At 48.8% G+C, this 11,797-nt stretch overlaps 2 protein-coding genes across 2 annotated transcripts in view; both read right to left on the bottom strand.

Moving 5' to 3' along the window:
* LOC102766388 (probable inactive 1-aminocyclopropane-1-carboxylate synthase-like protein 2) overlaps positions 1–4,583 on the bottom strand; it is a 12,314-nt gene extending 7,731 nt beyond the window's left edge. Inside the window, exons 1-4 of the mRNA XM_006772323.2 lie at positions 4,562–4,583; positions 2,111–2,625; positions 1,067–1,126; positions 545–615 (exon numbers count right to left, since the gene is read on the bottom strand). Of these exons, the coding sequence (XP_006772386.1) occupies positions 545–615; positions 1,067–1,126; positions 2,111–2,625; positions 4,562–4,583 (668 nt within the window). The remainder of the gene's footprint in view (positions 1–544; positions 616–1,066; positions 1,127–2,110; positions 2,626–4,561) is intronic.
* Positions 4,584–10,085: 5,502 nt separating this feature from the next.
* Positions 10,086–11,797, bottom strand: part of LOC102766110 (probable inactive 1-aminocyclopropane-1-carboxylate synthase-like protein 2) — an 11,275-nt gene continuing 9,563 nt past the window's right edge. The window contains exons 11-13 of the mRNA XM_015569475.1: positions 11,354–11,496; positions 11,114–11,267; positions 10,086–10,400 (exon numbers count right to left, since the gene is read on the bottom strand). Coding sequence (XP_015424961.1) covers positions 10,318–10,400; positions 11,114–11,267; positions 11,354–11,496 — 380 coding nt within the window. The 3' untranslated portion in view covers positions 10,086–10,317. The remainder of the gene's footprint in view (positions 10,401–11,113; positions 11,268–11,353; positions 11,497–11,797) is intronic.

Here is an 11,797-nt window from a genome sequence, read left to right as displayed (position 1 = left end):
CCCCTGGGGGTGAGGCTGGCAGACCCCCCATGGCTCCTGGGGGGGTGGGGGCGGTCGCAGCCCGGGCTCCTCTGCCCGCGGGCTCCCCGTACGGGACAGGGAGAGAGAAACATCCATAATGAGAGAGAATCATCGACCGGCTGCCTCCTGCACGCCCCCTACTGGGGATCGAGCCCACAACCCGGGCATGTGCCCTTGACCGGAACCGAACCCGGGACCCTTCAGTCCGCAGGCCGACGCTCTATCCACTGAGCCAAACCGGTTTTGGCAAGTCTTCAGTCTTTTCCAAAGAGCAAGGCGTCTGGCCTCATGTTACAGGGTTACTGGCCGAGATTATTGATTCCCGAGGTGACAGACAATTAGTGTGAGAGCTTGGGCTATTTTTATTTTACCGGGCTGCCTCCTAAATTGTGTTCTAGACATTTTCTAGAGGTTTCACTGAAAGAAACAGAGGTAGCCAACCAAGAATCTGATACTTTGAGTTCTTCCCTGCCTGAGAACGGTGCCTGTGGACTAGGAGGCCATGGATCGGGAAGTTACTTACAATGCATGTCCACTCCAATCAGGATATTGCAGAAGGTCATCATCAATGTAGTTCATGTCACTCCGACTCAACTGTTGACAAATAAAGCATGAGGACAGCCAGACCAGGGAAGCCCCACAGTCCCCACAGTCTTCATCCTACTCCTAGGATGCAGGTGGGCATTTGCCCTACAACACAGGGCCTCCCAGAGGGCAATGGAGACACGTGCTGCATGCTCCTGAATGAAGGGAGGCCCTGACCTTCTTATCAGATCACACCATGGATAACTTACTAAGAACTGCTTAATTAACAGCCTCCCCAACCATACACTTGGGCCAGAGGCTCCCTTGTCAGTCTACCCAAAATATACCCATCCAAAGAATACCTCTGAACAGTCAGAAAATCCAGGAGATGACACACGCTATTCTAGAAGCCATATCCCCACTCCCTTTCCCAGTCGCCTAACTCCCACTCCTGTAGCAACCACACGCTAGGGGGACTGGGCCTGAATATGGGCCCCAGCAAGCCCCGAACTTGGCTTACCCTTTCAGTCAGCAGATCAATGCAGAGTTTGTTCTCACTGAGGCCAAGGTTAATGAAGCCCTGCAGATGGGAGGAATCTGAGGTCAGTCCTCCTGCCCAGCCTAGAGGAACCCTTTAAACATGTCAAAAAGTACCCTTCCCGAATGATTTCCAAAGGGGAGAGCTCACTGTCCCATGAGGCAATTCACAGCCCCAAAATCATACAGCTTGCAATATCCCCCTTTAGAGCTACTCATGTCTTGTTATTCCCATTTCCATGTGCAGGCCTTTCAAGTTATTAGAGGAGCTACAGTTCCTCAGAGTCCAAGGAGGTACCTGACTCACTTGGCCCCCAGAAAAGCACATGGCCACTGAACATATGTCACTCAGCTAGACGCAGAGAGATGATATACTCGTGCTGTCCTCTACTCTCTGACTGGAGAGCTGTTGTGAACATCCCTTGTTGGAAGCCTTTCATTCACTCCCTGTCACCTTTAGGATAATATCCTACCCCTGTCCACACTTCTTGTCACAGGCCTCATTGCCCCTACTCTATCCACATGGGCCTCCTTTTCCATTCACTCCAAGCCCTTTCCACCTAAAGCTTCACACGTGTTGTTGAAGGACCCCAGAGGTCCCCACATCCCACTACCTCTGGCTGATTCTGTCTTTAAGACACCTTCCTAGACCACCCAAACTTGGTATCCCCTTAGTGCTCTTTGAAACGTTATTAATCTTTGTATCCTCATGGCTAATGACTATCATTTCTAGACTGGGTCCCATGGGAACAGGCCCACTTCTACTGTGACCACAGTGACTCCTAGAAGGTAAGAGCAGGGATTAGGGCAAGCAGAGGGGAAGAAAGGAACCCAGTCTCAGCCCCTTCACCTTTCTTGGGCATGTCACTCTATTTTGTGCCCATTCCCTTATCCATAAGGAGAAAATACCACCTGCTTCATAAGCCCGGGAAGAGTAAGTGAGAGAACACAGTACTTGGCACAGGACTCAGTAAATCCTAGTGACTGGGCCTCTCTAGTGTGCCCTTCCCACCACCCACATCCTCACCAAGGTGTTCTTATCCTCATGGTTTTTGTCTCCTTGGTAGGCTATGAAGTCCTGGAAGTTGGACTGGTATAAGGCAGAGACGTCAATCCCACGGTTGGATAGATAACAGCTGATAAATGCAGTTTCCGAATCACTCAGTTGGTGACTTAGCTGGTCAGGCTCCCTGGATGACTGGGCCTGCTGACCACCTCCAGCACCGCCCCTTGAGTCCAGGGGAAGGCGAGGCAGTTGGAGCTCCAGGCTACTTGAGGCTCCAGAGTGTAAGAGGTTGACCACCTCACACATTAAATGGACGAGGATGGCTTCCTGGTCCCTGATGTTCTGGCTGTGCTGTTGCTTCTCCTGCTCCAGGTCCTCCTGCTGGTGCCTGCTCTCCAGCTGCAGGATGTAATCATTTATGATCTTCTGCAGACGCTGGATCACTTGCATCACCCGGGGGTGGGGCCTGTGAAGGGTGTCTGATTGGTGACTCACATTCTGGCATTTAGTTTTGGCCTTAGGAGGCTGGCCTGGACCTGCAGAGAAAGAAGGAAACCACGTACTGCAGCAATATAGACTCTCCTGATCTTCAGGTGCAGGCCTGCAAGCGGAATTCTAGCACGTATTTAAAATATATCGTTCCAATACTATTTACACTGTGCTAGAGGAAAGGAAAAGAACCCACAACCTATATAATAAAAGGCTAATATGCAAATTGTCTACTCGGGAGTTCGACTGCTCGCTATGATGTGCGCTGACCACCAGTGGGTGGCACAGAGTGAAAGAAAGCCATGGTCAGCAGCTGGCAGCTGGGGGAAGGAAGCCCGATCGGCCCTGATCACCAGCCAGGCCTAGGGACCCTACCCATGCATAAATTCCGTGCAGTGGGCCTCTAGTTTTACTATAAAAAAGTGACATCAAATTTAATGAAGTGTAAATGAAGAACTATGAATGAATCTCACATGTGATTACATTATCAATACTTAAAAGCTGAATAGCACTTAAAACAAATCCAACAGCATGATAAGATAACCTTGTGGGGTTAATTGAGAATGGAAGGGTAGTTCAATTCTACATTTATATTAACTTCATTAAAAAATCCTAAAAAGATAAAAATCATTTCACCTATAGATGCTAAAAAGACATTTGACAAAATTAGACACTGATTCTTGACTTAGAAAACTTATTAAGATGAATGGATACCTCTTTAACCTAAGACAGTCTCAGCCAAAACACCAGCTTCCTACTTAATTGGGGAAATCTGAAGAGTTTGAACTTCTAAATGAATTATTAGGCCATTCATTCATTGTCAGTGTTCAAAATTGTACATTGCACCAGAAGTCTCAGCCAAGAACATTAGACAAGGAAATAAATCAGGGTTAGAGATTGGGAATTTGGTTGTTGTTTTCTGCAGATTGTTACTGTCTTCTTGGAAGACAGAATTAACAGATGATGTAGAACAGTGGTTCTCAACCTTGGCTGCACATTAGAATCAAATGGGAATCGTTTTAAAATCCTGATTTCTGGGCCTCATCCTCTGGAAATTCTGTTTCTTTGTTATGGGCTGGAGCCACAACATTAGTAACAAAGAAACAGAATTTCCGGAGGATGAGGCCCAGAAATCAGGATTTTAAGAAGATTCCCAGGTGATTCTAATGTGCAGCCAAGGTTGAGAACCACTGATTTAGAAGATAAACTGGTATGGTTATAAGCTAGGGGCCCACCTCATGTTTCTGCAATTACAGTTTTATTGTAACGTAGCTACACCTATGTGGCACGTATATGCCAGACAGAGTTTAATAGTAAATGCTAGATCCCCATTTTCAATCTGGGTCATTTACCTAATTGGTGAGCCTAACGACTGCCCCGCTAACAGCAGCTTTGTTTTCATTTAGTCCTAAATGTTGGGAGGTCAGAATTCCCCCCAACTTTCAGATAGAGTAATTAAGTACATAATTTATTACAGTCCTTTGAATTTAACGAGGTTGCCCAATATATCCAGGATGAGAATGAATGGTATAGGTTACTTTGGGGGACACGGAACCCTCTGAAAACACATTATCATCAATGGCAGGCTCTGGTCTAAGGTCTTTGTACACACACGCGTGATTAAATCCTCAACAAGACTCTATGAGGAGAGCACCTCCATTAGCCTCACTTTACAGATGAGAAACCTGAGGCCCAAAAGCAGGAGGTAACACAAGTTTGGGACAGGGGAGCTTTAAAACGAAGTCCACTACCCTCAGACCCCACCGCCCTTTTAAAAATCCCTCCCCAAGGCTTCTTTCTGGAAGGATGCACATGCATTCAAGGCTTGGCATTCACTCCTTGGGATGCATAAGCCCAATAAGTCCATTGCTGCCCAACCCCACTGGCCGGAGGGGGTCCAGGAAGCCCCAGGTAGTGTCTGGTCCAAAGCCACCCTCTCGCTCCACATCCCATGGCTCTCCCAACCCTGCCACCAAGACTTACGTGGGTCTCTGTTTCCACTCATCTCTTCTTTGGTCCCAAATCCTTACGCCTGAAGAAATCAACCTTGACGACCAGGACTCAGGCACTGCTCCAGGATCCTCCTCCTCTCACTAAGCTTGGTTCCTGTGTTGGGCCAGCAGCTCTGCTTTTAAGAAGAACGAGCTATTCAGGGCAACAATGAGATCCACCTTTTCCCTTTCGAGGGGATCTCTCCAGGAGCTCCCTATCACCTAAGCTGTGGTTCTCAAACTTTGGTGGCATTGGCACCACCTGGAGAGCTAAGGCAACCCTACAGGCAGTTGGAGGTAGGCTAGGGCCAGGGCCAGGGCCAGGGCCAGGGAAGTAGCTCAACATCACCAGGTGCTTTGAATACCTACCAAGCTTTGAGAACCACTGGACCAAGTGAATCTCACTGAAATCACAAATGAGCTACTAACTTTCTCTGTCTCTGAAAAGACAGAGATTGAGAGCAATCTGAAATGGTGAGCCTAGGGCAGAGGGACAACTTGACAAGGAGGCACTGGAGTGATCGCCAGGAGGGTCGGTCCCAACCCCCAGCCCTACTGGCTCTATGTCCTTGGCAAACCTCCCCAGCCTGCAGGTCCTCAGTCTCTCCTTGTGAGATGGGGGAGGCCATGACACCCAGCTCACATAGGGTGCTGTGAAGGCTAAATGGGAGGACAAGCCAAAATGACAGGTAGGACTGCCCCATGACTGAGTCTGTGTCACCCTGGTCAGCTCCTGTCCTTCCTTCCCTGGAGCCTGACAAACAGAAGCGAGACCCGAAGCAGCCTGTGGTCTGGAAATACCCTGCCTTGTAACTGTTCTCCAACTTCAGTGGGTGCTTGTTTAACAGGCAGGTCCTGGGCTCCACTCAGGGTCTGAGTCGGGGGGTCATCACTGGGCCCAGGAGGCTGCGCTGTGAAACTGCCGCCAGTACAGAGCAGGCTAGGTGGGAGGGCTCGGCCTCTGCTCTAGCTGGGCTGCAACGCCCACACTGCTCTGCTCCCAGACACCTGCCTGGCTCACTCCCTCTCCTCCTTCAAGTCTTTCCTCAGATCACCTTCTCCTCTGACCACCCAGGCAATTCCACACGCTACTCCACCTCCCACACAGCAGTTCCCCCGCCCGTTCTACCTTTCGTTTTTTTATAACCTTTCCCCTCTTCAAACTTACCGCAACTTTAGTTATTTATTATGTTACAGTTTCTTTTCAGTTTCCCTTTCTAAACTCCATGAGAGCAAGGGTCTCAGATGGTTTTGTTTATTGCTGTTATCTCACATGCAAAGAACCATAATGGCTATTGGGGAGCTCAGTAACATTTACAAATGAACAAATGAATGAATGGATGAATGATACTATAATGTGATGATCCGAAGACTGGGTCCCCTTCTGGACTACAGGTTTCTCAGCTTCTGCCATTGTTCCAAGGCACAGAGGGGGTTCTTGGTTAGGGTTTGTTGATGATTATTGGTAACTAACCAATTAGTGAGGGATGACGGGAATGGAGGAATTGATTAGTCGTAGCTCCAGGTGAATGTTGATGGTGGAATGAAGATTTTCCCAGAGGAAAACCCTCATGTCCCTCAACCTCCTGCATTTCCCACCACTCCCTCAGCTGATGCTCTCTCCTAGCAGTGGGGCCCCCCTCCCAGCACAGCGCTGTCCCATGGATTTGCCAAAAGGGGTCGCTGAATCCTAACTTTCCTTCTTGGCTCAGGAAACTCAGGGCAGCTACAGCTCAGGACTCAGAAGCCAGGGTGAGAGTGGAAGGGAAGGCCTGGGAAGGCCCAGAACCCCTCCTAGAGCCGCCAGTGTGTCTTCTGCAAGTACCATGTCCAATAAAGTACTGGGCACCGGGCTGGGCTCAGGCAATACAACCCCATTCTAACTCAACTCAGATGCAAACCCTGGACTCTCCTTAAAGGTTCTAAGCTGCTAGTTGCCCACCTGCATGTGCTCTGACCTGGGCACTGGTACCTAACTACATTGCAAAGACCTCCCAGAGAGAGAACACCTGTGTGCTTGTACCTCTCTTTAGCCTTGGGAACTGAGCATAAAGTAGGTGTCAAGTACTGTAGCTACTTTTGGTTTCCTTGTTTGCGTGTGACATGGGGAAACAGGTGATTGAAAAAGGACAGCATATATAAATAAATGGAGTTGGATACGTTCTGTGAAGAAAACCCATGCTGATAGGGGATTGAGACCAAGAGAGAAGGCTATAGAGATAGGGTAGTTAGAAAAAAAGACCCCCAGGAAGGGAAGGAGCAAAGCATGTGGACCTCTGGGAATAGTGTTCCAGGCAAAGAACAGCAAGTGCAAAGGCCCTGAGGTGGCAGCATGTATTTGCTGTATTTGAGGAAAGGACCACACAAGGTGTGATGAAGCTTGATAAGCACTTTGGCTTTTATCCTGAGCATGAAGGGAAGACAGGACAGGTCTTCCAGAGCTGCTATGTGAGATTAACTGCCTTATGGGGATGGCTGGGGTTCACAAGCCACTCAGGACACCCTGGGCAATGGGAGAGGTGTTTCTGGCTTGGTTTCGCTTGTTATTGCTACAATAGATCCCCATTGCTCCTAGAAAGCCCAAGGTCTTCACCTGAAGTCTGTGGAGCTGCAGGATAACATTCTCAACCAGGGCCACATCAGAGTCGCCTGGGAAGCCCCACCCCCCATCAATGCCAAGTTCCACCTCTGCCCCACTGACGCAGGGGATGAGCATCACTCATTAAGAACCACTGTTACAAAGAAAACAAAAAAACCCCACTGTTTCAAGGGCCTGTGGATGGACCTCTCATCCCACCCCATATTCTATCTGCATGTACATGTGGTATAAAAGGGATGAGAAGATCCATGGCTTTTATCAGATGTCCCCAAAGATCCAGAGTCATATTCTAAGGTAGAGGGGTTCTTCCAGAGAAAGCTCATTTAGAGCCCACCACCAAGGGTGCTCACTGCTCCCTTCACCCCCCCCCGCCCACCTCCCCAATTCCTTTGCTTTGGCTCCTCCATCTCTTCCCTCTGCCTGGAGTTCTTTTGATGGAGCAGCTCCTTCCTTCCAGCACTTAGTCTGCTGCCAGCCTTCAGTACGTCTTCAAATATGAGTAACCTGTTCTCCTTCCAGACCCGAGGCTCCGTTCAGTCAGTCTTTTCTGGGCTCTTTCTGTTTGCTTTCCCCAGGGTCTTCCTGCTTCTTCTGCCCCAGAGGAGCTGGTTCCAACCACCCTGTCCTCCCACCCAGGACTCAGTATAGTGCTTAGGACACGAAAAGAAGGTTTGGTTGTTCTTTTATTAAATATATTTTTATTGATTTCAGAGAGGAAGGGAGAGAGAGAGAAACATCAATGATGAGAATCATCAATCGGCTGCCTCCTGCACCCCCCACCCTGGGTATTGAGCCCACAACCTGGGCATGTGCCCTAACTGGGCATGTGATCTCCTGGTTCATAGATTGATGCGTAACCACTAAGCAACACTGACTGGGCACAATGAAAAGGGTTTTGTTTCATTTCCATGGACACTATCTCTGCTTGTCACCGACACTTCAGAGCCCAGGGCCCCCTTCAAGCCCTGGTCCTGGGATAAAGGCCAGGCGACCTGGGCCTGGGTGTGCTGGGGAGAACGTGCAGGAGACGGCAGCAGAGGGTGCCTGGGGCCTGGCTCCCTGAGGACAGCACTGTCTGGCTTTGGCGGGCACTGAGCTCATCTGCTTCTTTTCTGGATCTGATGGCAATGGTCCCGAGAAGTCTCTCTTTCTGTGTGGGGTATGGGGTGGGCAGTGTGCTCTGTATGGAGCTGTTGTCAAGCACCTGAGGTTCAAGGCACAGTTTAAGGCCCATCTCAGCAAATTACAAACCGTGTGGCTGTAGGTTATTAACTATCTCCGGGGTCAATGTCTCATGTATGAAGAGACACGAGGGAACAGGGGTTGAGAGGATTATGTGAAATAACAAATATAAATTTGATCCCCTTGTTCCAATTCTTTCCAGACCCAGACCCTGTCCCCTGGGTCCAGCATGGCATCTCCCTGAGCAGCGTCCTGCTTCCCTGGCTGCTCCCAGGACACCTCTTCCTCCCCCATCAGCTCCTTAGGCCCAAGGAATCCATGGGCCTAGCTGAGCCACTTAGGAATGGGCTGCAGTGCAGGGCTCTTTCTGCCCAACCCCTTGCTTCTCTTTTCTTGGCCAGGGCCAAGGCCTGCGGGCCCTGCGGGCCCTTCCGCCTCCTCCTGCTCCTGCCCGCTATTTTCCCCAGCTGTTTCCTCAAATAGGAGGAGGTTAATTCACCTAGAATAGTGGTTCTCAACCTTGGCTGCACATTAGAATCACCTAGGAATCTTTTTAAAATCCTGATTTCTGGGCCTCATCCTCCAGCAATTCTGTTTCTTTGTTACTAATGTTGTGGCCCCACCCTATAACACAGAAACAGAATTTCCGGAGGATGCGGCCCAGAAATCAGGATTTTAAAAAGATTCCCAGGTGATTCTAATGTGCAGCCAAGGTTGAGAACCACTGACCTAGAAGGAGGAGCCTTGTGGGCACAGGTGTGAGGCATTTCAATGTCTGCTTGTCCGAGGACCTGAACTGCCAGTGAGAAAGCTGAGGTGCTAACCCGTGGAGCCCCTGCCTGATGCTTCCTTGGTTTCTCTCCAACCACACAGTCTCACACTGAATCCTTCCAGATGCCCACACGGCCAGTATTACAATCCCCACTAAAGCCAAGGGTTGGTCTCCTCATCAAAGAAGCTGTGAGAGAGGCTCACGGGGACAGTATTCTCATGCCTGTTTTGCTGATGAGGAAGCTGAGGTTAAAAAAGTGAGGTGACTCAGCCAAGGTCACAGAGCTAGCTGAGAAAAAAATGTCTGACTTTTAGTAGAGTGCTCTTTATTCAACACTGACACCTAAAAAAAAAAAAAAACACTGGAGGGGGCATTTGCAGAGGCAGTGATGGGAGTCCGTGTTACCCAGCTCCTCCCTGGGGTGAAAGAAGAAGTTCTGGAATTGGGTGTCACCCTGGTCTTGGCTCTAACTTCTGGAGGGACTCAGGCCACTGTCATCCTGGAGATTTGATTCAACCTCACACTTTGGAAAATGTGGCCATTTCTAGACCATCCCACCCTGAGCAGGTGCTGGATTAGTGACTCCCAGGGCCTCACACACACAATGTCAAGGAAAGACCAATTCCTTGGGCACTGGGACAAGAAGAAAGGGAGTCAACCTCTCGTTTACAACTTGAGCCTTTCCCTTTCTCCTCCATCCCATACAGATGCACTGCCCAATACGGAAGTTGCTAGACACATGTGGCTATTGAGCACTTGCAATATAGGTAGTCTGAATTGGGACACACTGGATATTAAAGACATAATCTGGACTTTAGAAGAATATAGAATTTATTCGATATAGGATACAAAACAAAACCCATCCAAAGCTCTCTTTATTCCCATAGGCTTTCCCACCAAAATCTCCTAAAATCATTTCACACCACAAAACCACTAACAAAAAAACAAAACAAAACAAAAACCCACTAACAAAGATTAAATATTTCAAAGCTCCCAGAAATGACAGATGCTCAGTGGAAGGAGGAGGATGGGGTCAGATGAGCTCATTCCTGGAGCCCCACTGTTTGCTCTGTCACAGTAGCAAGTCAATACTATACCAGAGGCTGATGTCAGGGACATTCTAAGCATGTGATTGCTGGAGCTTCTGGTTAGGGGGTGGGAGCGGGGCGGGGGGCTGGGGTGAAGGGTGGACCATTTATTCCCCAGGTAAGCACTTCATTTGCTTCTCTACACAATACTGCTTCTGCTCCAATAGTGCCTGCGAGAACCGGTTCATGGCTGGAGGATCCAAATGGAGACAAAGAGAAAGAAAGACTTAGTAGGTTCCCAGGTAATGGTAGACCATCATGGAGCTTCTCATTCAGGGATGTTGAACTTCAGCCTGCTCTTCTTTGGGATGCATTTCCAAGTCTACCCACCACATCCCTAATGGTTTTTTTCAGCTTCATTGTCACAGCATCAACTTGCCAGACACCTTTGGGTCTCATATAAAATCCTATAACCTGGCGATAGACTTGGACTCATCACGGTTTCTATTGCCTCTAGTGTCCCTTCACTCGGTCTGTTCTTCTCGGTAGCTCAAAATTTATTTTTATAACATAAACGCTCTTTCTTCACTGCTCGATTCCCAGCAGGTAGAACAGTGTCCAGCATGTGGTGGAATGCAACACATCATTGTTAAATGAATGTCATGTTCTCATAACTTTCAGAGGAGAATCTGACTCTATAGAATAACATCCAGGGACATCCACGATCATCTACCTGTCTATCTCACCTACTAACTCAAGCCCCACAGGGCAGAGGACCACTTCTGATTAGTGCCCTGCTCAATGTAATCCCAGGCAGGTCATGTAATCCCTGTTTGCAAAGGAACTTAATCAAAGTATGAAAGTGCAAACCATCTATGGTATAGATAAGCTGTAGCCATCGCTACTCAGCTATTGGACTACAGGAGTGGAAGACACCAGGATTGGAATATCAGCACCACTCACCGACTTTCAGGCGGAGGGGCTTATCCGTAAAGGTGAGGCGGAACCAGCCAGGCTCCTTACACATGTAGGCCTTGCCAGGGGCCAATAGGAGCTTGTTGTCCAGGAAGCGGCGATAAAGGAGCTGCTCTTCCTCAAATGTGCATGGGTCCAGGTACTAGGGAAGGCAGAGGGACAGAGCTGAGCCCAAGACCTATCAGGCAGGTCTGCCCAAGGACACCTGTCCTCACTTCCAGAGCTCACCTCTTTCAAGTTGACCCAGATATAGAGGCCAGAGCCACGATTGAGAAAAGGGATCTTCAATGTCTTCAATCTGTTAGTGATGTACCTGTGAGCTTCCTGCATCCGGGAGCGATTCGTGGGCAGGTACACGTTGTCAATCCATTCTGGATGGCGATAGGGGAGAATGCTGTCACAGGTCTTGTGGGAAAGAACTGCCAAGAAGTCTTTGCCACATGCTCCCTACCTGGACTTCCTGGCAGCTATTTCTGTCCAAGACTGACTCTGTACTATATTTGAGCTGATGGAATCCATATTCAACCTGGCACCATGCAGGGAAACAGGTAATTGGATTTCTCCTTTTACTCACCCAAAGATGAAAGTTAAGTTGTTTTCTCAACCAGATTATTTGGTTAGTTTCATTTATTTAATTATATCCCAGCTTTTAATTTAAATCTGCTAGACTGG

This window comes from Myotis davidii, unplaced genomic scaffold (assembly GCF_000327345.1).
Source record: "Myotis davidii unplaced genomic scaffold, ASM32734v1 scaffold265, whole genome shotgun sequence".
Lineage (NCBI taxonomy): Eukaryota > Metazoa > Chordata > Mammalia > Chiroptera > Vespertilionidae > Myotis > Myotis davidii.
The sequence above is the reverse complement of the archived record's forward strand: the minus strand, read 5'-3'. Positions and strand labels throughout refer to the sequence as shown.